Genomic DNA, 22,603 nt, shown 5'->3' on the forward strand with positions numbered 1-22,603 from the left:
CTTCTAAAAGGCCAAAGGAATAAACTGATGAGAGATGAAGCAAGATTAGTTGCTGATTGCAAAATTCTTGGATTGTATAAAGATCTCTACAAATGCAAACACTTCTTGTGATGTGAGATTTGGGTTCCTGGAGTTCTTGCCTGAGCCTGAGGAGAGTTGTTGCCCTCCTGCATAGCATGGGCTTAAATGGGAGGTGGCCTCAGGCAGCTCTTGATGGACTAAAAATGTCACTTCTAAACACAAACTGCTTCTCTCTTGGTGACTGATAACAAGCCCTCTAATCCCCTGAGGACACTGAGGCTCTTTACTGAAGGGTACTTCTGTATGTGGGAAACTTTCGGCCACTGGAAATCTGTCTTGGGTCAGTCACAGGGTGAAGCTGATGCTTGGAACCAAGCAGCCTTCCTGCAAGAGCTTCTGGGAGAGCCTCTTGAGGCCACAGGCACCACTGTGAGAGCCAGGAGTGCCTGGGGAACCCAAGGCTGTGGAGCAGCCAGGAGGCCACAGGCAGTGCCTGGGTGCTGCATGAACCTGTGTCAATGTGCAAGGGACAGCAGGGACAGCAGGGACAGCAGGGACAGGGACGGCCAACACTGCCCCAAGGGCTGCCCTGGCTGCTCCTGATCCCCACTCTGCTAATCCTGGCTGCACTGGTGCTTGCAAAGCTTGTACAGAGTCACCAAAGAGTTTCCTCTGGGGGAAACATTGTGTGGAAGGTTGAAGTGGTTTGATGTTTTCTAAGTGAAGCATTTCAAATGCTCATATCAGAGTAACACTTCATGCCCAGCTTTTGCTTGGTTTTGTTTTTAAAGAAGCAAAACCTTTCTTTTTTTTTTTCTTTTTAAATGCTGTCAGTACTAGTTAGAACAAATATTTTAAACCTGTGATAACTAAATACTTCTCATATTTCTGTATTTTGTTATAGTACATTATAAATATTGATTTTTTTTAAACCAAACCATAATGCAAACAGCTCTGTTTTGCTTTGCCATGCTGCCAGGTCATGCTTGTGCTGTTATATTTAGTCTCTAGTTTGCTGCTGAACCATGAGGTAATAGTAAAGTAACAGACCAGCATAAGTGACAGCATTACTGACTATTGTACAACACTGCTGAGTTCAAAACTTAGAGACAAAAATAAGTGGACTTTCTTAGGACATGTCATTCCAGGGCCACCATCACATATTCTTGAGTGCTGTTATCAGCATTTCCAGTCTGAGGTGTGATCCCTGATGGGCTCCTTAGCAGGGGCTTCCTCTGCTTGTAACAAGGAGGTCACCAGAACTAAGTAACTGCAGTACCAGAGATCTGATTTCTGGTAGTAAGTCACTGCACCTTGCACTATTTCTCTTTTTTCCCTGTTTCTCTGCATATCAAGTTTATACATTCTTGAAAGTTTTTCCCCCTTTCTTGTGAAGGCAATAGCAAGAAGGAGCAGTGGCACCCCTCCTTTCTAGGATTTAGGAGGTGTGAAATATTCTCTTTATGGTCTAGTTAAACATTTGGCAAAGGTTTTTGATAGGTCTTCATGTAATCACATTAATGATGCGTTGTTGCTTTCTCTATTTCTTCCTCCTTTTTTTGTTTTCCCCTTTGTCTCATTACAGTTGAAACTATAGAGGAAAAAACAGCAGACTCCTTGCAAGATTTGTACAGAGCCTTGGAGCAGGCCAGCCTGTCTCCTTTAGGAGAGCACCGGATTTCCACTAAGCTGGAGTATAAGAAATCTTTTATAAAGAGATGTAGCGACCCAGTAGTCAATGAAAAACTGCACCAGCTGCGAATTCTGAAAAGCACTTTAAAGGTGAGATAAAGCAGGGAGGAAAAATCCTGCCCCAGGGTTGGATTGGGCTGTATTGTAATCAGAGATTATTGTGTGCAGCTGGAGTCCAGGCTGAGCCCAGTGTGCAAACAAGGGAGACATGGGGAAGCACTGCTTGAAAAGAAGAGGAAAAATGTGCCTGGGAGAGCAGTCAAAGTGAGGGGATCAGTTTTAATTTCTTTATTTTCTTGAATTTAATCTCAGTCAGCTGCTCCTCCTCTAGCTAGTTTAACAGAAGTTGACACACCAAATTATTGGAGGAAACCTTAATCCCTTTTTTGTCCCTGAACGTTTTGATTTACCAAAACACATTCACTTTGTAATTGCCAAAGTCTGAAGTTAGACAAAGCCAGCCTTTAGAAGGGAACAGTATCTCTTGCAACACTTCTCTGTTTTCTAATTGATGAGCTTGTCCAGGAGGAAACTGTGTGCTTGCTTTCTGGTAAACTGATAGGATCATTGTATTTAATCAGTAAGATTGATTAAATAAGTGATGATAATGATAGATTTGAAAGTTTATCTGGTAATTTTAAATGTACTACAGCTCTTTTAGCCTCCTTGTCAGCTTCCTTTGTTACAGCAGTTTCAGTTATGCCCTGATAGAGATTTCAGCAAACAATATGCTGGATTTCCTCAGGGACCCTGTTAACTATATTAAATTACCACATTTTAAGCCACCAGATAATTTTACAGTGCATTTTGTAACAGCTTTCATCAAAGAGGGCTTTATAAACATTAATTAATTTAGTTTTCTATCACCTAGAGAAGCATTTAGACAATATTGTTTTCATGCTGTGGGGCTCCCATCCTGAAAAGAAATCCTACATGTGCTCAACTTTCTGTACTCTATCATCTCCTCAAAGGGAACTTGCATTATTATTTTGGTATGCAAGTCTTTGCAGGATTGAAGGCTGGCAAAACAGGGCAGCATTCACAGCTGTCCATGACTTCTACAAGCATGAGAAACTGAAACAAAATCTCAGTGCCCTCACACACATCAGGGTGGCAGGAGGTTCACGCCGTGGTTGTGGGTTTGTCCCACGGTGGGGTCACACCCCACAGCTGTGGTGCAGCACCAGCAGCCTGCTGCCGTGTGAATTGTCTCTTTGTTAGTGGTTTTTGATACCTGAGATGCATTATACCAGTGGCTTCCTGCAAATGAAACTGCTTTCCTTAGGGAAGTCCAAAACACAGCACAGCCTCTTGATCCAGCAGTGCTTGTGTTTGTTCTTCTCTGGAACTTCTTTCCTTTGGACCAAGCAAACACAATTTTTTCATTCTCTGACCATGAGCTGTATTTTCTAAGCCTGTCAGCACTCTTGTTTGGACTGTGATTGGTGCGAATTATTGTTATGTACATGAGACCAATAATGGGAAATGCAACGGCAGCAAGGAGCAAAGACAGATAATTGTTGTTTTCTGCACAGAGCAGCAGTGTAGAGTGACACATGCTTGGTTTGCAGTGACATCATGCTAACTTGTGACTGGCTGTATTACAGCCCAGAGCTCCACCTCTGCCATACTCTTGGCAATTGTATCAAGCAGTAGCTGCTGCTATTACCCAATCAATTAGTCTTTCTTTCCATCAGTAACTTTGATTTCTCCTTCCTGAATGCAGCCAATTCCACTGGCCTGTTGGCACTGATATTCTGAACTCTCCTTGAATTTTATCCTACATAATAATATCCAGAGACAGTCCTCCAAACTGCTTCTGGCTCCTGATGTTCTGTCTTCTAAGTCATTAATGAAAGACTCCTGTGCTCTCTATCTTGTGATAACACAAAATCATTCTCCTGTCATTGAGTATGAGCAGCCTTGGCTGGTAGTGCAGAGGTGTGAGACCAGCCACAATCTGTGAGAAATAAGTTATGGCAGCTCAAGCAGAGATCTGGTGACCAGGAATTCCCATGGTTTCTTTTCCACAGCTTGCTCTCAGCTTGCCCTCTCTTTCTGGAAATGAGTATTCTAGCAGGTAGTGTTAATTTGCTGTTGATTGCACAGCAATGGAAGCACTGCTTATGGAAGATGTCTCTGACCCTTCTGATCTGTCCCATCATGCACAGCTTGGTATTTCCCGTTGCCATGCTACCCAGAAGGATTTAACATACTCATAGCATGGACATGGAAAATGTGAGTTAGCCATGAGGAGTGTGAAACCCATCTTGCAGGGAGCTTGGAGGGGGGATTGCTGGTGGCCAGGCCATTCCTGTGCTGGGGAGCAATGCTGGGAACCATAGGTGTGTGTTAGCTGTGTTTCCAATGATTCTGGCTGTGGCATCCAGCTTCCTCCACTTGCAACAACCACGAGTGGCTGTGGGTACATCTGAGGCTTACTGTGACACTCAGCTCCATGAACAGTCACCAGAGAGGGTTCATGGTACAGTCACTTCCCCTGCCTCCATGGGGCATAATGAGGCACCAGCAACTGTGTTATATTTTCCCTTTTTCTGCCTTCTCTCTGCCACATCAGTGGTAGAAGAGGTTGCAGCCAGCAGCCCGTGGCATGCAGTGGATCTGCAGTGAAGATGAGCTCTCATTCCCTGGGACTCCTTGCACAAACCTTTGCAGTGCAGAGCTCAGGTGCCCCATGGCAAGACTGTAAGGAGGTGTAGCTGTGCTGTGCCTGTGTCTGCATCCCACACACCCACACAGAATTTCTGATGTGATCAAGAGCAAACAGATGGCACTTCGCTGTGTGAAACCCATCCTGAGAAATGCAAGCAGCTAACAGTAAACAGGGCAGGGCTTTGTCTGAACAAGGGGGCAAGTGGGGGAATAGGAACTCTCACTGAGGGTTCTGGACAAGGCAAGGGAAGCCCAAGTCCCACAGGGGAATGTGGGACACCCTGTAGAAAGGCTCCTGTGTGTGAGTGCTCAGAGATCAGATAGTCCCTGTGCTTTCAGGGGCTCTGAGGCTTGAGCTGTACCCTCCATTCCCTGCTTCCACCCACATGATTGATGTTGTCACTGACTGATCCCTTGCATTAACTCTCTGCTTGTTCCTTTTCTCTCACAGGCCAGGGAAGGAGAAGTAGCCATTATAGATAAAGTTCTGGATAATCCAGCCTTGACGTCTAGAGACTTTCAAGAATGGAAACAAATGTACCTTGATCTCTTCATGAACACCTATGAAAGCAGCCCCCGGAGGGACTCTGTTAGTGCCTCATCTGAGGTTGAAGCACTTATAGGCTCCTTAGCACACACTCACTCTTACATAGAAACACATGTATGAAGGTCTCTCTTTCTGTCCATTTGCTACACCCCAGCCCTTTACTTAAGTGCATAAAGTAGTTTTTATATCAATATGTGAGAGCTCTAGTAAATTATATTTTAATGTTACTCAGTTGTGTGAAACCTTCAATGGTCAACGGTACCACTTCTTTAATGAGGATTTGTATATTTTATATGCTACCAATGCTCTGCTTGTGTTTACCTTCTGTGAATTAAAAAAAAAAAAAAACATAATCTTTAGCTATTGAAGAAAAGGATTTAAAAGCATTTTTGGAAGACTGTGGCCTTCATGCAGGAAGTTCCACATGCTATAAAGCTTTTGTTATCAAAGGTCATTTTTACAATGATATTTTATATTATATAATTCCAGTATTGCATTGCATTTTTGGAGTGCAGGTACTGTTTTGGTGGTGGGAGAAAACCAATTTTTATATTTCATGAGAAACTCTAGGAGTTTTCTTAAATAACAGGGAAAAGGTATAATGCAGCTGTTGTGTTTCAGTTTTGTCAAACACATAAAAGGGTAAAAATCAGCAGACAAAGAAATTACTAATGTGAGTTTAAGTGTCAAAAGGTTAGGTCTTATTTCCTTGTGCTTTTTTAAAGCCTGCTGCTTAGGTTTACCACCATTGCAAAGGGATGCTGGTTTGTATTATAATTAAGACCAAATTGTGTGTTGTCTCTTAATCGCATTAGGTTGATTTACAAAAAAAAAAAAAAAAAAAAAGAAAAGAAAAAGTCATGGTACTGTGATTGATGAAGCTTTTGCACTGAAGGTATCAGTATAATGTGCAGATTTTGCAAAAGAGAAAATACAGATTTTCAACATCATTGGTAGCAGCATTTCTTTAGCCCAGAACAGCAGCAGTGGAACAGGTTTCCAATGAAATGCTTCAAATCTGAGATGCTTTGAAGATTCCCACAATAGAAAAGGAGTGAACAGGATTTTTCAAGTAGTTTCCTGTGTGTTTTCTGAGCTGTGAAATTTGGCTGTATTGTATGCAGGGATAATGTGTGATGAGAACAGAATTGAGCATGAAACCTGAAAAATAACCGAGGAGTAAAAAAGCTTCTGGTTTGCTTTTGAAGGGGAAGGGATTTCTCTGGGCTCTGCTGAGTTCACAGGCCAATAAAAATGTTTTAAACTTCCATGAGATTTGTTATCTGCTGAAAACAACCCAGTGAATATGAGGGGAAGTAGCTCCTTAGAGTTAGGCACGTGCCTGAAATAAAAGTGGGAGGGAACTCTTAAATCATATGTTTACTTTTTATGAACTTGGTTCTGAGAAATGTTAAGAGCATGACACAATATTTCTGCTGCTGTTCAGTATTTTGCTGCGTAAGTAAGGACTCATGACATAATTTAATAATGCTCATGTGGAAAGAAAAAGCCTACTTTATAGAGTTGTACTCTTAACAAACTTGAGACTATTGCCTGTACAGCTCAGTGAATGTACTTTAAACTTTATGAACTCTGATATTTCCTGGCAGTTATATCCATGAAGGGATGAAGGAAAGAATGGATGGATATATTCTCTCTCTCTTTCTCTTTCTTTCTTTCTTTCTCTTTCTTTCTTTCTTTCTTTCTTTCTTTCTTTCTTTCTTTCTTTCTTTCTTTCTTTCTTTCTTTCTTTCTTTCTTTCTTTCTTTCTTTCTTTCTTTCTTTCTTTCTTTCTTTCTTTCTTTCTTTCTTTCTTTTTCTTTCTTTCTTTCTTTCTTTCTCTTTCTTTCTTTCTTTCTTTCTTTCTTTCTTTCTTTCTTTCTTTCTTTCTTTCTTTCTTTCTTTCTCTCACTCTCTCTTTCTTTCTCTCTCTTTCTTTTCTCTTTTCCCCCCTTTCACTTTCTTTTCCTCTTTCTATCCCTCATTTTCTACCTTGTTATTGCTTTTGGATTGCAAATGTTCTGCAGATTTTGCACAACTGTACAGAAGAGTGGCCTTTCTGTAGCCCATTTTCAGTAATCCTATATTCAAGTTGTCTGGATGACAAATCGTGTATTAACATTTGTATAGAATTCTGGATCCAGTGTAAGATTTGTACTATTAGAAGAATATTGTTTGTATAAACTGGACATTTATTTACTGCATGGGTACTGACTTGTATATTAAATTTGTGAGGTTTTTGTAAATTTCTCTTAAAAATGCTTGACTTGAAATGGATTGTGCTATTGTTCCAAGCATTTAGATTCTCTTGCTATTGTTTTACTGGACCAAAAGTAAATATATTCATATGAAAAACTCTTTATATCTGATGGATGTATATGCATATTGTGTAGTTGATTCCTTGTCAAAACCAAGGCAGTTCAGAAGACTTAGATCTGTTGCTATGCAACAGCCATTCTGCCTGCACTTTACATTAGTAAAGTTAGCTTGATTGCTTTAAAGGTGAAAATTCAACATTACAGTTTTTTAAGCCAGTCTAGTGACAAAGAACATGTCCTCTCCATTGTGCTGCCTTCTTTTAAGACTATTAAATGTTCTTCTATATATATTTTTATTGTATTAACTCTCAGCCTAGAAAGGGAACACTGTAAAAATGAAGTACAATAAATTTAGCTTTTAAATGAACATTTATGGCTCAAGATTCACTTTACTCCACACCAGATTGATTCTATGTCATCTGACCATTTTGTCTGCATTTCACATATCCATGTATCTTAAAGTGCCCCCTTGTGACTTCAAACACTGCCAGTGTGGCCAGAAGGGAGTGACACTATTGCTGATTTGTATGTAGGCAGACAGTGAGTAAAGACTTCTGAAAACCTTCAGTTACCTCCCTCCCCTTTGTACTCTTTGATGAAAGTAAACCTTTTCTGACTGCAGGGTCTGTCATGCAGCAGTTCAACAGCAAGGAAGCATTTTGTCCTTATGAGCAGGTGTGATAAAACAGCAAATGGTGCCAAGGTAAATGCCAAGGTGTCAGTGACATCCTGTTACTCCTGTGAGAAGCTTCTTGGAGGCTAAGGATAAGGATAAGGATATCCACTCAGTTCTTGCCATCTAAGCTAACACAGGGCTGGGACGCAAAAGAAATGTACATCACCAGTAGTGTGCATCTTTAAAATAGCACAAAATAAATATCTGGAACAGATGCCACTGAGAGAGAAATGGCTTCTATCAAACAAACACTGTTTTAACTTTCAGCTGTAACTGAATCTACGCAGTGAAAATTCCACGCCTCTGTCCAGTAATTTCATGCTGGTTAGCTAAGACATTCTTGCCTAGTAAGTAGTATATCAAATAATACCTTTTCCTTGGCAATACTTGCTACTAATTCTTGCAGGCATCAATTTTCTAGTCTTTATACAGCTCTCTTTCCTTTTGCTTAGCCATAGCATAAAACTCAATAGCACTTACCAGCTGGGAAAATTACCTTTGATTAAGAAAACAGAAAAGACGGATTATATTTTTTAATATTTGAAAAATCCCACTTGCAACACCTACTAATTGCTATCTAGGTATTATCCAAAAGTCAAGGATTACAATTCTCACTCATCACCTCTAAGCAAGCTACTTGCTACATCCTTGTTCAGTGAGATCAGCTTCCAGCTTTATAAATCCTAGATGTGTTTCCTGTGCTGGAGCTAGATTTTCTTGCCTGTTTCCACCAAGCATTTGGCTTATCCAAGCAAAACTTCCACTCTCACATTCAGAGCCACTGCAATTTTCTTCTTCTCCAGGACTGCCCTGGGATGGACATTCCTCAGCGTGGGAGCTCAGCAGCTGGGCAGCTTCTTCTGGTGGCTGTCACTGTCCTGCTCCTCGGCCACCTCGGAGAGCTGGAGCACGGCACACTGCAGCCCACACCAGGGCAGAGGGGCCTTGCAGATCTCCTCCCAGCCATCGTTGTCGATGTCATAGCCAACCACGTCTTGTGTGGAGACCTCCAGGGAGTTTTGCCACTTCTTTCCCCCAATGAGAAGAGCTGTTTCCTCCACCACTGCCAGGCCGTAGGAGAATCGATCGTAGACCAGGGGTTTCAACCGAGTCCATTGGTTTTGATCTGGGTCATACCTTTCTATTTCAGAGAAAGGTTCATATAATCCCAGAAAGGTGAATATGGATCCCCTGATTGTTGCCATCTGATGCCCAAACCGAGCAATGCTCATTGGGGCACGTTTCACCCACTGCCCTTCAAGTGAGCTCAGAGAATAAACGTCATTGCTGGTGCTGGCTGGGGCCAAGTACTTGCCCCCAGAGATGTATATGGTGTTCTTGCAAACAGCACTGGCATGACCATGGATCCTGCATGGCAATTCCCTGGCCTTGGTCCATCTATCCCTGCTAATATCATAGACTTCCACAGATGAATGCAGCGACCCGTCCTCGCCCCTTCCACCAATGGCAAAGATATTCTTGCCTAGGACACAGCAGGAAAACTGGCATCTCTTTTCCAGCATGCCCGTGATTTGGGTCCATGTGTTAAATCTTGGATCATACCGATGGACCTTGTTTGTAACCAATAAGGTCTTTCCAACTTTAGCATCACCCAGGGTACCAGTTTGTATTTCCCCCCCCAGGACATAGAGGAAGTTCCCCACCACGCACACGCTGTGGTTCTGCACCCTGTCCTGCAGCTGGGTGAGGGTTCTCCATTTGTGGTTGTAAACATCAAAGGCCACCACATCGGTGACGAGCCCCTCGCTTGCTGTGCCTCCCCCCAGCAGAATGATCCGAGTTTTCTGGTTCCTCAGCGTGGTGGACTTATCCTGCAGGACAGGCTGTTTGTATACAGATGTGTGATAATTTATTGCTTTTATGATCATGCACTTAATACCTGCTGAGAGGGACACTTCTGACTGGGTGTAGGTTTTTCTCAGCTCTTCCACTGGGATGAGACCATATCTTATGTGCTCTAAAAGGCAGCTTGCATGATCCAGTCTGGATTTATCCCACTTCAACCACAGCAGGACAAGATTCAACAGGCGGCATTCTTCCACCATGGGGAGATCTGCTGATTGAATCACTGCTAGCAAAGACCTGAAGTTCAGCTCGAGAAGTCCTGACAAATCCAAGTCCAGCAGCTTCCAGACATTTTTGATAATGTATTTTTCTGCAGCTGCTAGGGCATCTGGCAGGTAGAACTTCCTGGCCACGTTGGCAGAGTAGCAGCAGTTTTCCAAGGCAAGATTTTTAACCAAGTACTGATTGCACAAGCCGATAGCATCAGTCACTTGCAAGTAGCTTGCAGCTTCCAAGGTATCCTCCAGGCTTTCAAAGGAAAGGGGCAGCAAGGATGTGTAAATGAAATCCAGGATGTGCTGGAGCCCAGTGGGTGAGACAACTTGTAGGTGAATGACACTGGCTTTAGACTCCTGGGTATAACTTTTGAACATGGCTCGGAAGTAGTCGCTGGAGCATGCCAACAAGGACTTGTGTGCAGGAAACTCATTTTCTTTCACTTTCAGCAAGATGTCACAGAGAAAGCCCTCTGATCTCAGGCTCTGGTATTGGGCGAGCACGGCAGTGCAATGTGCTTTGCAGTAGGACAGGAAGTAGCTCATGGCAGACAATGCAATGTTTTTCCCTTGAGCTATTAGAGCTAAAATGCAATTAGATACTGAAACAGCTGCCTCACTCAACAGCCATTGCTTGAATGCCCAGCAGACCTCCAGCTGTTAGAGGAAAGCCCAGCCCAACCCAAAAAAAACCAAGTCAGTCTCTTGCCTAGCATAGGGGGACAGTTAGTAGTTTTGTAGTGAATTCAATTCATTCCTTTATAGAGAAAATAGCTGAATGTGTATCAGCTGTAGGATGCTTACTTTTCTTGCCTCCACACGTTGCACAAGGATGAAGGGTCCACGGTTGTGCCCAGCACTTGCTTGGCTGGCCATCAGGTGACAGATGAGGGAGCTCGATGACGGTCCCAATCAATGGCTCTCCGCGTCTGTTCGGCCGTCAGCCCCAACCCTTCCTGCTCCACAGTCAGATCCAAGGGATCCTCTCTGCCTGCCAGCACGTGGCTCTGAGCACACACAGATGAGAAGAGAGCACCGACTTTGCTCCTCTTGTTTGTATTTTGAACTCTGATCAGTTGAGACGTCACCAGCCCAGGACAGCAGCTCCTTTCCGTCCCCTTTCCGTCCCCTTTCCGCACGGCCCTGGGAAGCCTCGGCCGAAGATCAAATCAGCACCCAGGGATTATTACAGGAACATTTTCTGAGCCCATAAATCTTTCCCCGGCAGCCACTAAGACAACCAAAATACCGTGATTAGTCACTGGTCCGATTTGACATGCATTTCTGGCTCTTTGCTTCACGTGACACCTCCGTGGCTCACAGCTACCAGAATAGCCACAGGCTCATCCCCTTGTCCCCCTCGCCTGGGAGCCGCCCCGGGCGGGTGAGAAATGGGGCCAGAGGAGCTTCCAGCGACAGCCATGGCCAAAGCAGCTGACTTGGAATGACCTGGCTGGAAATCACAAGGGTAACACATTCACACAGAGTGGGGACAAAAATAGATTCCCCCAGTTCGGCCATAATAAACCAAATTCTGTTTATAGAGAGGGCTTTGCATAATTGTGCTCTCAGTTAACAGCTGGGAGCAAACACGGAGCCCCCAGGAGTGGGTCAGCGCTGTCTCGCTCAACTTTCTCACTCTCAGTTTGTCCTAATTAGAAGCACTTATTCAGGGATTATCTCTGATTTTCACCTGGGCACTTCAGGGTCTAATTTCTACCAGGAATAGCAGCTCTGGGCAGGCTACACATTCTGACCTCTTAAAGCTTGCTTTTATTTCTTCTTTTTTTTTCCCTGCGTAACTCTGGGTGAAGATGTTCAGGAATTTCCTCCAGACACCTTTCTTTTCAAATCAAACACCCTCAGGACTTGCAGACCTTGCCAGTGTTGATAAATGCCTGATCATTTTGCTGCACTGTGAGCCAGCAGACTTGGGAGCAGAGAAGGATCCCACAAGACTGGAAAATTTCACTTTTTGCTTAAGCCGAAGGTAAAGCCTTTTTACTGTATTTGTTTATATTTATTTATGTGATGTCATTAAATTCTGGCTTACCCCTGTAGCTGAGCAGTGTTTGGAGCTGACTGGATCCTAATATGGGCTGTGCATGCTGTGTGACTGTTCCAGTGAGCTTAAACTGTCTTGCTAAACAGACTGATACCTACACATGCTCTGCTCTGTCTGTGGGGAAGGACTCCAAAAACATCACTTTTTGTTGCTGTAGAGCTCTGAAAATGGATTTCTTGCTTGAATCCACTTCCCATCATGACATTATAGACCACAAATCAGGATCCTGCCCTTTGCTAGCAACACAACATGTGTGGGCAGTAGGGATGAAGGAGAAAAGGGATGCTTGCTTCTTTTTCCCAGCAGTTTTGCCAATGTCCAAGCTGGGACAACTCTAAGGTATTTCAGGTGTTAGTGAAACTGTGCAGGTGATTCCAAGCTTCAGTTTTGATACTTCTCCTGTTCTGGAAGTAGAGAACAAAGGCCAGGTACCTCTGTCACCCTTGGCAGTCACAAGTCCTAGTGATAAGGGACCAGGCCTTAAATGCTCCCACTCTTAGAGGGGCTGCTTTCCCCTGTTAAACCCTGGCAGGTACCAGATTTCTATAACATGAGATGCAGATAAACCTCCGCTGTTTTGAAATAGCAGGTGGGCACCGCACATCACAATTTCCCTGGAGCCTGAGATGAGAGGCAACAGTTCCTGTCCTCCACCAGCCTTAGCCTGTGCTGCCATAAGTGCTCTGACACAGCCACAAGTGCTGCATAGGGAGAAATGGGGAAAACCCAAAACCAGAGCAGCAGAGAGGCCTCTGTGGCCCAGGCCAGGCTGCCAGCCTCCCTCACTGTGGCGCCCCAGCAGATGTAGCCCAGCAGAGCTGAGCATGGCTGGCTGGGTGCCTGGGGTGCAGCACCAGGAGGGATCCTGGGCACAGAGCAGCGCTGCTCTGCTGTGGGGCCAGGGCCAGCAGCCCCAGGGCACTGATGAAGGGCCACATGTGCTGGTACCATGGAGTACCTGAGGGCTGAGGACACATAAATCAATCCATTTCCCCTGCATCCAGATTTGACCAGAAAGAGGTCAAATGTATGGCTTGGCCAACTGAGGGTATTGCCAGCAGCAGCCAAGGAATATTTCTGACCCCCATGTGACACTCCTGCCTCCCAGGTGATGCACGCCAGTCCAAGGCAATGTGCCTTTTCCTCACCCCCAGCAAGGCACTGCCTGTTCTTGCACCAGTTTGGCTGGAATGTGTAAAGTGCCAGCACAGCTCCAGCCACAAGATCTGTAATTTCAGAGGCCAAATGAGGCCTGAACGTCCCTGCCTGTGGCCAGAGTGACTCCATGTTAACCCCACCAGGTGTGCATCACTTCATTTCGGTTGGAGAAGATGAAACAGGAAAGCCTTATAAATATGATTGCCTGGCAAAATATTTTGAGAATATAGAAACTATAAGCGAGATTGAAATGAAAGCAAGTTTTGAGATCCCTTAGTTACTGAACAACGGGAAAACAACGGTGTGGCCGGCTGAAGGTAATCCCCTTTTGATGAAACAAGACCCTCTGCTTGCAGACAGGTCCAAGAGTCTGAGCAGACCCTGCCAGCTTGGCAGAAGAGGTCCAAAGAGTAGTTTTTAGGGTTTAAAATGTAGCATAGTATGGTAATTTAGTGATTCTTATAAGTTGTATAGAAATGGTATAGGATTTGTATATTGTACTACATTGGTTAAGTGAGAATCAGAATATTCAACACAGACGATGATTTATTGTATTGTAACGGGAACTTCGCTGTCTTACCTCTTAGCTCTTACCTCTTGTCTCTTACCTCTTGCCTTTTATGCTCTTACCCTCTCATCCTCTCTCCCCCTCTCTTCTCTTGGGCCTGAGCTGTGGCTGGCAGCTCCCAGCAGGGCCCTGCACCCAGGCCCTTTGCAATGAACCCCAAATCCCAGCAGGGCCCTGCACCCAGGCCCTTTGCAACGAACCCCAAATCCCAGCAGGGCCCTGCACCCAGGCCCTGTGCCATAAACCCCAAATCCCAGCAGGGCCCTGCACCCAGGCCCTTTGCAACAAACCCCAAGTTCCAGCCCTGGCTGCAGAGATCTCTCGTCTCCGTCCATCCTGACCGTCCTACCCCCCATCAATCCTACACCTTTCCAAATGAATTCCAGCTGTGGGTGGCTGTTTATACAGGTCAGCTTCTGGAGCTGATTTAACTGATTTAACACCAGTGCCAGGTAAGCAGGTCCCATAATTGTATGCAGACTTGCTGTGCTATTCTCTCTCAGACCTACTTCATCTTCATGGCAAGTCAGCTAATGGAAGTAGTAACAATCATGATCCTTATAAAGCTGTTTATTTGCCTGGAGATTTTTTTATCCTTTGGCTTATAATTGAAATAAAACCTCATCCTTTCCAGTTCCTTGCTCTGGAGTGATAAAAAAAATTATCATTATCAAAATGAGGTTTTTCCCTGCTTCACTTCCAGGCAGTTAGCCTTGTCTAACTAGGGAGCCTGCTCAGCCAAGACCCTCCATTGTCAACAAACAAATTATCTTCATGCAGAAGCTCAGGTCTGCAGCACCTTTGGAAGAATATTTAATGTCCATTAGTGAGAGAACAGATGGTGACTAAACAGCTGACTTACAAATCTCAGCACCAGACCTAGCACTAAGTGGGATGCAGTGAAACCAGGATCTTATTTTCCTTGGGCATAATTTGGAAGATGAGATCTAATGTTTGACTCACTAGATGATGCTTAAAATTAGGGAAATATTAGTGTTTCAATGATGCTGATTTGTTGGGAATAGATAATACATTTTTAATCATGTGCATCATTTAGACTTTAAATTAGATTTAGATTTCAGGCTTTCAGCATATTTTCTGTTGAAGTTATTGCTCTATTACAGTAGGCAGCCTGAAATAGCAAAAACATTCAGATGTGTGCTGTGAAAAATGCTGGCTTCCACACATGCAAAGGTTTTTTGCTATACAAAATTGAAAAATGGCCCAAGTTGCAATGCCATGTTCAGTTTAATATTGCAAGTAGGCCATTGGTTAATAAACAATTGAATCATTATTTTAAATGTTGCCCATTATTTTTAAGGGTAAAGATTATAGAAAGAGTTGTACAAGTGATACTAAGCTCATTACTAACAAGTGCCTTACTGTAAAATATTTGTTTTAAAATTCCACAGCAGAGGATTACCAGGCTACATTTTGTTCCAAAAGAAATCAATGCAGTCCAGAGGACAACAGAGTAAATATTTCAGATGCTTCATAATGTAAAAATGAACAAATAACAGCAAAATGAGCCAAGTAATGAGTGTAGCCATACAGGTTTCCTAGAAGTGCTAATCAGAAAGATCATATTGATTTAAGTTGTCTTGCAAAAATCATTGGACTACAGTCTGTTCTTCATCCTTGAATAATCATTCACAGTAGTATTTGGGTCAGCACATCTATTTAAAGCAAAGGATGTTTAGCCCAGGAAAGCAGCTCTTAAGAGCAAAACAGTAAGAGGGAGGAATTTTCTTGCAGCTAAAAGCAGTGTCTGGTGAATTATGTCTGGTACAAAAGCAAAAGAGAAGGTGCCAGCTTGCACGAGGTGGGCTTAGCTGTGAGGGTTCCATTGGGGCAGGGGGAGGCTGGGGCTGCCTGTGGCTTTAAGCAGTGTCCCAGTGGTGCCCTGTGCCCACTGTGCCTGTGCTGAGGAGCAGCACCAGGCAGAGCCTCCCCCAGCCTGGTAGAGAAGTTCTGCAAGCCCTCAGCACCCTGTGTCCATGCCTGTGCCACCCCAGAGGGGTCTGGGGACAGCCAAAGCTCTGAGTGCAGGGCTCTGTCTGCTCGTGGGGAGAAGAGAGGCTTGGTAGGGTCAGCAGCCGGAGCAGGGATCCAGGCAGGGCTTGCTGCAGGACCATGGCTGCTGGGCCATGGCTGTGTGGCACTCCTTTGTGCTCTGGAAAAAGAGGAGGAAAGGAGGAATAACCCTGGCACACCTGGGCTGGGAGTGGCCCTGTCCCAGCTGGGGCACTCCAGCATAGCAAGAAAGCATCCTGTGTCAGATTGTGAAAGGCAACATGAAATACCAGACTTTCAATCAGACAATGCCTCATTTATTTCCTCTCTCTGTTTTTTCAGGTTTTGTTTGCCTCCCATGAAGACAGAAGCTGTTCAAGTTTCCACTGCCATCTCAGTGGGTTAGACATGAGCTTCCTTGGTGAATAAAAAACAAGTTGGAAAATTTTAAACTTGGGTTCCCACTCCAGAGCAACTGCAGTGGGATGAGTCAGGCACTGCAGACACAGGATAATGAAAGAGAATGTGTATTTTAATGAGCCCATTTCAGAGCAGATGCACTAATAGCTTTCACAGCATCTCTCAGCTGAGGGTGGAGGGCTGCTTGGGGTTCATCTGTTCCTGTCATGGCCAGGTGGCACCAGAAATGCTCTGCATTGAGCCCTGACTTTCACCCTGGGCAAGCAGGGCTGTCTGGGCTGTTGTTGGGGACCTGTTGTTGCAACCCCTGCCCAGGGGCATCTTCCTTCTGCACCCAGCTCAGGGGTGCTCACAGACACCTCTGGCTGCTGACCTTGCACACCATGGGTATGCACAGCCCTAGCTGAAGCTGCTCTGCTCATGGGTCCCTTCTGCACATATGGAATCCCTCCTGCTATAAAAGGACCATTTCTGACCCCAGTGTGGCATTCCTGCCTCCCAAAGACCTTGGGGCTGGTTGAACTGTGTTCCCAGCCCTTGTCTGCTTGGGTACATGTAGTGGCAGCAGCTGCAGCCTGGGCTGTGTGAGCACTCCTGGCAGGAGAGCTGGGCTCTGCCTTTGCCCTGGCTGGACAGAGCAGCCAGCACTCCCTGCACATGCCCAGCCCACCCTGGCCTGATTCCATGGTGATCCATGCATCCAGCACAAAAGCCCTACAGCTGGGAAACACACCTCAGGTCTAAGAGAAGGATAAGGACGTGGGGACTGGCCTCCCACAGTTCACTCATCTTTGAATGCATTTACCTGTAATTAGAAGGAGGATGAGTTTTTACAAGGATAGAGATGTAAGGTACAACCAGTGCTCTGAGACCACAGAGGAGAAAATTGACATTCTCCTGTATTGGGACACCACAGAGATCAAGTAAAGCTGCAGTGTTGAAGAAAAGCTGCGTGTCTCTGAAGCCAAGGTGCTTTTCACAAAAGCTGTTAGGATTCAGCTCTACCATCCTCTTTGATTTCCTAATTCACATTCATGCAAATGTTCTCCAAGACATGGACTGTTGGTGAGCAAAGTAAAGGTTACAGTGCAGTCAGCTGCTCTTACTGCATGGGACAATGAGATCCTGATGTCAGCTGATCACTGGAAGTCTTCCTGGAGTCTGTACAGTATTGTCATCACTGCTGTGATCACTGTCAGCAGCACCACCACACCACTCACTGAGCTGGACTTGGTCCCTCCATGTCCTGTAAGTATCAAGCTTATCCTTGGGATTGCGCCTGCACATGCTGATCCTTTTTCATTTATTCACAAGTTTTGAGAGTGGGAGAGCACCCATGTGTGAAGTGCAGCTGGAATTAATTGCACATGCCAAAGGATGAAGGATGGATGACAAACCCCCAGGTGTCTGGAGAGCTTTTTTCCCTCAATGATTCTGACTGAATAAAGCCATACTGGAGTGTGACAAAGGCATTGATGGAATGTGTGTCATTTACCCCCCTGATCTTCAGGAGTTACTGACTGATGTGTGACTAGCAAGCCTCTCTGATCACTTGTCAGGCTGATCTCAGAGCCAATCCATAGTGGCACTAGGTACTGGTGGCCCTGCTCACCAAAAAGGGAGAGAGACAACTCCCTCCACCAGACATGGTGTCTAAATTCCACTCCTGAAAGAAATTCCTAGGGTAGTTACAAAAACTGTGTATGCCAAATTTTCTTCCCCAGGCCAGAGTCCCTGCAGACCATGCAGGATTTCAGTCATCTCCCCTCTTTCCTGGTATGATCTGGATGCCAGCTGGGCATGCACATAAACTGTGGATAGCAGTGAGCCAAAACCTTCATCTCCAAGGACCTCTCCAAGAACTAATGTGTTGCCAGGCTTGCAAGGGCTTCTCAGGGGTGAAGAGAGAGACGAGAATCTTGACTTCATGATCAGAAGGCTGGATTTATTATTTTAAGATATATATTACATTAAGACTATACTAAAAGGAATAGAGACAAAAGTTCAGAAGCTGCTATGCTAAGAATAGAAAAAAAGGAATTAGAAAAAAAGGAATGAATCAACAAAGGAGCTCTCTCTCTGATCTGTCCCAGAGAGAGCTTGGCCCCTGATTGGCCCTTAATTGTAGACATGGAACATGGGCCAATCACAGGTGCACCTGTTGCATTTCACAGCAGTAGATAACCAGTGTTTACATTCTCTTTCTGGGTTCTCAGCTTCCCAGAAGAGGGAAAAATCCTAAAGAAAGGATTTTTCACAAAAGATGTCTGTGACACTAATGTACTATGAGCTCACTTTTATTAATTTTAATTTGGAGTTCTTATGACAGGAACAATGCAAATACTGACTCCTCATGGAAGTGCAAAAAAACCCCACACAGTATGTCTTGCCTGCACAGAAAAAACACACAGTATGCCCAAAACAGCTTGAAAGGCTGTTCTATATTCAGCAAGTTTATTTTGGTCTCATCTGTCTAGGATAAGGATTGACATAAGTGACTCTTGAAGGGAGTGACCACTCCTGCCCTGAGCCCAGCAGTGTGCAGCAGTGCAACAGCATCTCCCTGGTACAGCAGCTGAGTGCCCAGGGGGACCTTTGCACTTTGCCTGAAGTGGGAAAATCATTGCTGTGTGTTAGTTCTTCTGTCACACCCAAGAAAGGAAACCACAGACAAGTGAAGAAAAAGCAGGTGAAGAGGACAGATGGACCTGAAACTCTTTGGGAGGAAACACAAATTTTGAAATGTCTGAGAGCAACACAAGTTTTGAAATGTCTGAGAGTAACCTTCCTATTCTGCCAAGACTCACCTGCCCATTGGACATCCAGGTGGCTTCAGGGCAGGGGGTATCTCTCAGCAGAACCAGGGGGGATCTCTCAGCAGAATCTCAGCAGAATGTCTGACGCTGTAAATCAGGTCTGCAGCAGTGCCCCCGGGGCAGGCACACACCCTCCCCAGGAATGGGGTCAGCCAGAGGGGTGGGCTGGCAAAACCCCTCCTGCAGTAAAGAGAGAGCAGCCTTGGGGGCTGAGGGTGGGGAATACAGCTCAGCAGGATGCCAGGTTCTGACAGAAAATTCTTAGTCCTCACACACAAAAACCCAGTACAGCTGCACCTTGCTCTTTCATTTAAGAAAGCAGCACTGGTGTCAAGGAACCTCCTCTGATCCCAACAGAGCCATGTCCAAGGGGAGGATGCTAATGAGAGCTGAGGTTCAGTGAGAAATGTGGTTAAATGGAACTACCACACAATCGTGTCAGTTCCATATCCCAGCATTGAAAGGAGGAAGAGAATAAAAAATTATTGTATATGCCTCAATTTTTTTTTAAATTACAAGTAATGACATAGTTAATATTTTCTGGAGGTCAATCAAGGACATTAATACAGTGATTTAGGCCAGCTTGACCAAATTGAAAGGGTCTAACTATGGCTTCCCTACCTTCATCCTCTGCCAGTTTTCCTCTTTGCTGAACCATGGTCCAACAAACAAGTTACCACAAAGAAAATCTCCTGAATTTGCACTGTGAAAATGACAAATGCGGTCAGAAGAAACCTGATTTCAAAAGGTGATTAGGTTTATACATGTAGAGCAGTAGAGAATCTCTCTGCCTGCACCTTCATTTAGCTCACAGTAACATATGAATATGCCTACAGCCCTGACAAAAAAAAAAAGAAACCAAAACAAAATGAAACAAAAACAAAAACCACCAAAAGAAAAGTTAAAATATTAACTTCACAAATTAGACTGGAGGCAGACTTTCAGCCCATCATTATGCAGGCAGATACTATGCACTGCTGGTATAGCACTTCATTACAGCAGCTAAGTCAAAACTTCTAAAAAAAATTGGATTGTATTAGGTAAATTCTCCCATACTTCCCAACAGCAGCACCATAACATAATTTCCAGGGTTTGAAGATTGCATTTTCTGGGAAGAAAACACTCAAATTCAGGACATACCTTGAAATAGCCATATGCACTCACTTTTGACACACACCAGCTGTACATATAAAATAAACAGTCTGTGCACACAAACTGCACACCCTGATATTTCTGCTACTCCTGACTGTGGTTTATAGGCTGTAAGTTGAAAGTAGAAACATAATATGAAAGCAGTCACCATACAATCACCTGTCTCTTTTTCCCCAAGCAGGTTATTTGCCTTTGATGATATAAAATTGCTCTCAGAAGTCTAACAGATCTTCTGCACGGAGCTATATTTTGCAATTTTCTTCAAATGAACCTTATGGTTGAATAAGTGTTTTTCAGTCCAAAGTTTCCAGAGTTGTATGGAAATGGAGATTGGTTTTGGTTCCTTCAAAGCCAATAGAAATTTTGCCATCAACTCTGGAACAAGCAGAAGCAGAAACATAACTTTCTTAGCACAGAGAAGCTTGGGAGGCTCTCTCAGCTTAATTTTTCAATTATTATTTCAATTATATGCTGTCTTTCTCACCTGATATGCAGGGTATAATCAACTCCCAATGGTCCTGTTAGAATAAAGGTCATTTTAAAGATCAGACCCTTTACAACTGAGCCCTTATCTCCCAGAGAAGAGAGTCTGGTGAGTTTCTGCCTACAGCACTTTATTTTTAATGGGTTAACTCTTGCTGTGTAGAGATTGTCAGTGGCTTGTAAGGAGTGAGCAAGGGTGGGGAAGGGCAGCAATAATCTCTGCTGGGATGTTCCCATTCTGCAGCCTGCACTGATGCTTTAGGGAGCAGAGTCCTCAGGCACCAGTGTTATGGGGGTGCCCTGCTGATCTCACCTGGGTTACTCCAGAAGCAATATTGTTTCCTACTGCTTCAACTTCTGGAAATGTTTAATTAAATTTTTAATAACAATAATTAATTTTAAAAGGTGGATTTTTTTTCCCCTGCCTGTCAGATCAGGCATTCTCCTGATCTTCCTCTTGTTTTCAGAAAAGAGTTATTGGAGAAAATACTGAATTTCTGCAGCTTCTGGAACGGCAACACATTGCCATAAGTCCAGAAAAAAAAAATCATTGCAGAGAACTTAACTTCCTATAGGCTATCTGTGGTTTCCCATGTACTGAAATTCTCAACTGAAAAGACAAACAAGAGGATAAATAGGCATAGCTAAGCATCAGAAACAAAAGTATTCAGATCACTTTCAAAGGCAGAAAGAGCAGTGAGAAGCCAAGGTCCCATCAGGCAGCTAAACAATCCTAATGGCCACTGCTCCTCATGGCAGTGTCCTTCCTACTCACTAAAATGCTGTGATTCTGTCATCAAGGTGACACCAAACTGTTGGATTTGCTCAGGACAGTGCAAGGGGCACTTCTGAAACACTCAGAAGGTGCTGGAGACTGCCCTCCCATGAGGCCACTACTGTAAGGCACTGCAGTCAATAAATCCTTTTGCTCTTAATTGTTTGGTTTTCTCTTAGAAACAAATATTTACCAGCTTCTGGTTTGGACAGTGTTCTAAAGGTCACAAATGCTATCTCCAAGGGGAGCCAGGCTATTCAACGTTCAGCTATTTAACCTTGGCTTCCTGGGGCAGCCTGCACTGCCATAAAAGCAGGCATCACTATGGGATGAATGTGCAGGGATGGGAGGTAAAGTTCTTCTCCCCTTGGCCCACCTCAGCATGTTATTTTTAAAAGCTTATGTGTTCAGTGATGAAAATAGACCTCTTCTTTCTGCTTATCCTTTTGGGTGGGTTTAATATGTTGGGTGATAATGGTACGCCAGGAAATTAGAATTACTTTCTCATTTAAAAAATGTGGATGGAGGGAGGAGAAAAGGATTTTCTTGTGATTGTTATTAGTAGTGAAAATTTGTATTAGGAATAAAAAAGGCTTCATGTTCTCCAAAACAACTTTAGTCCTTCTACATCCCCTACACTATAGGTGGGAAGCTGTAGCTCCAGCAAAGCTTCAACTCAGCTACTGGTCTCAGCTTCCTAAGACTATTCAGACATGAAATTATCTCTATCAGTATTACTTATACCTACCTTTCACTTCATCATGACCAAAAATTCCAACCAGGAGAATCGCTGGGGAAGGTATAATCCAACTTTGTGCCTTGACTCTTTTCAGCATAATTTCTAATTACACCAATCACTGCACACTCGTTTGGGCTCCTCACTTGTGAAGGTAAAAAAATGTGTTCTGAGCTGCACTTTCTGCATGGTGAAGTGGTTTGGGGTTTGACTTCTAAACTTTGGTCATCTATCCTCTTCCTTTTTTCCTTGTTTTGGTTTTGATCTGTTCTCTAGTGGCATTAGAGAAGGTGGAGCCTTCTCTCCATCCTTCTCTGGACTGGGAACCACTAGCTCTTCTGAGTGTGAGCCTTCTTGCTTGGGTTCAGCAAGAACCAGCTCACTTTCCTTTAAGACTCATTATTTTTGT

At 44.1% G+C, this 22,603-nt stretch overlaps 2 protein-coding genes and 1 long non-coding RNA gene across 4 annotated transcripts in view; 2 read left to right on the forward strand and 1 right to left on the reverse strand.

Moving 5' to 3' along the window:
• CNKSR2 (connector enhancer of kinase suppressor of Ras 2) overlaps positions 1–7,618 on the forward strand; it is a 207,030-nt gene extending 199,412 nt beyond the window's left edge. For both annotated transcript variants that reach the window (XM_059467046.1, XM_059467047.1), the window contains 2 exons: positions 1,607–1,803; positions 4,838–7,618. In XM_059467046.1, the coding sequence (XP_059323029.1) occupies positions 1,607–1,803; positions 4,838–5,053 (413 nt within the window). In that variant the 3' untranslated portion in view covers positions 5,054–7,618. The remainder of the gene's footprint in view (positions 1–1,606; positions 1,804–4,837) is intronic.
• Positions 7,602–11,227, reverse strand: KLHL34 (kelch like family member 34). The gene has a single exon (XM_059467048.1). It carries the CDS (start codon positions 10,552–10,554, stop codon positions 8,767–8,769), a length of 1,788 nt encoding a protein of 595 aa, XP_059323031.1. The 5' UTR covers positions 10,555–11,227; the 3' UTR covers positions 7,602–8,766.
• Positions 11,228–11,628: 401 nt separating this feature from the next.
• Positions 11,629–16,264, forward strand: LOC132070345 (uncharacterized). Its single transcript, XR_009417953.1, has 2 exons — positions 11,629–11,998; positions 16,155–16,264. It is a non-coding gene; the product is annotated as an uncharacterized LOC132070345 (long non-coding RNA).
• The last annotated feature ends 6,339 nt before the right edge of the window (positions 16,265–22,603 follow it).

The sequence above is a fragment of the Ammospiza nelsoni genome, chromosome 2 (genome assembly GCF_027579445.1).
Source record: "Ammospiza nelsoni isolate bAmmNel1 chromosome 2, bAmmNel1.pri, whole genome shotgun sequence".
Classification (NCBI taxonomy): Eukaryota; Metazoa; Chordata; class Aves; order Passeriformes; family Passerellidae; genus Ammospiza; species Ammospiza nelsoni.

Coding starts and splice junctions, on each gene's coding strand:
- KLHL34 (XM_059467048.1), bottom strand. CDS start 10,554: ATGAGCTACTTCCTGTCCTACTGCAAAGCACATTGCACTGCCGTGCTC.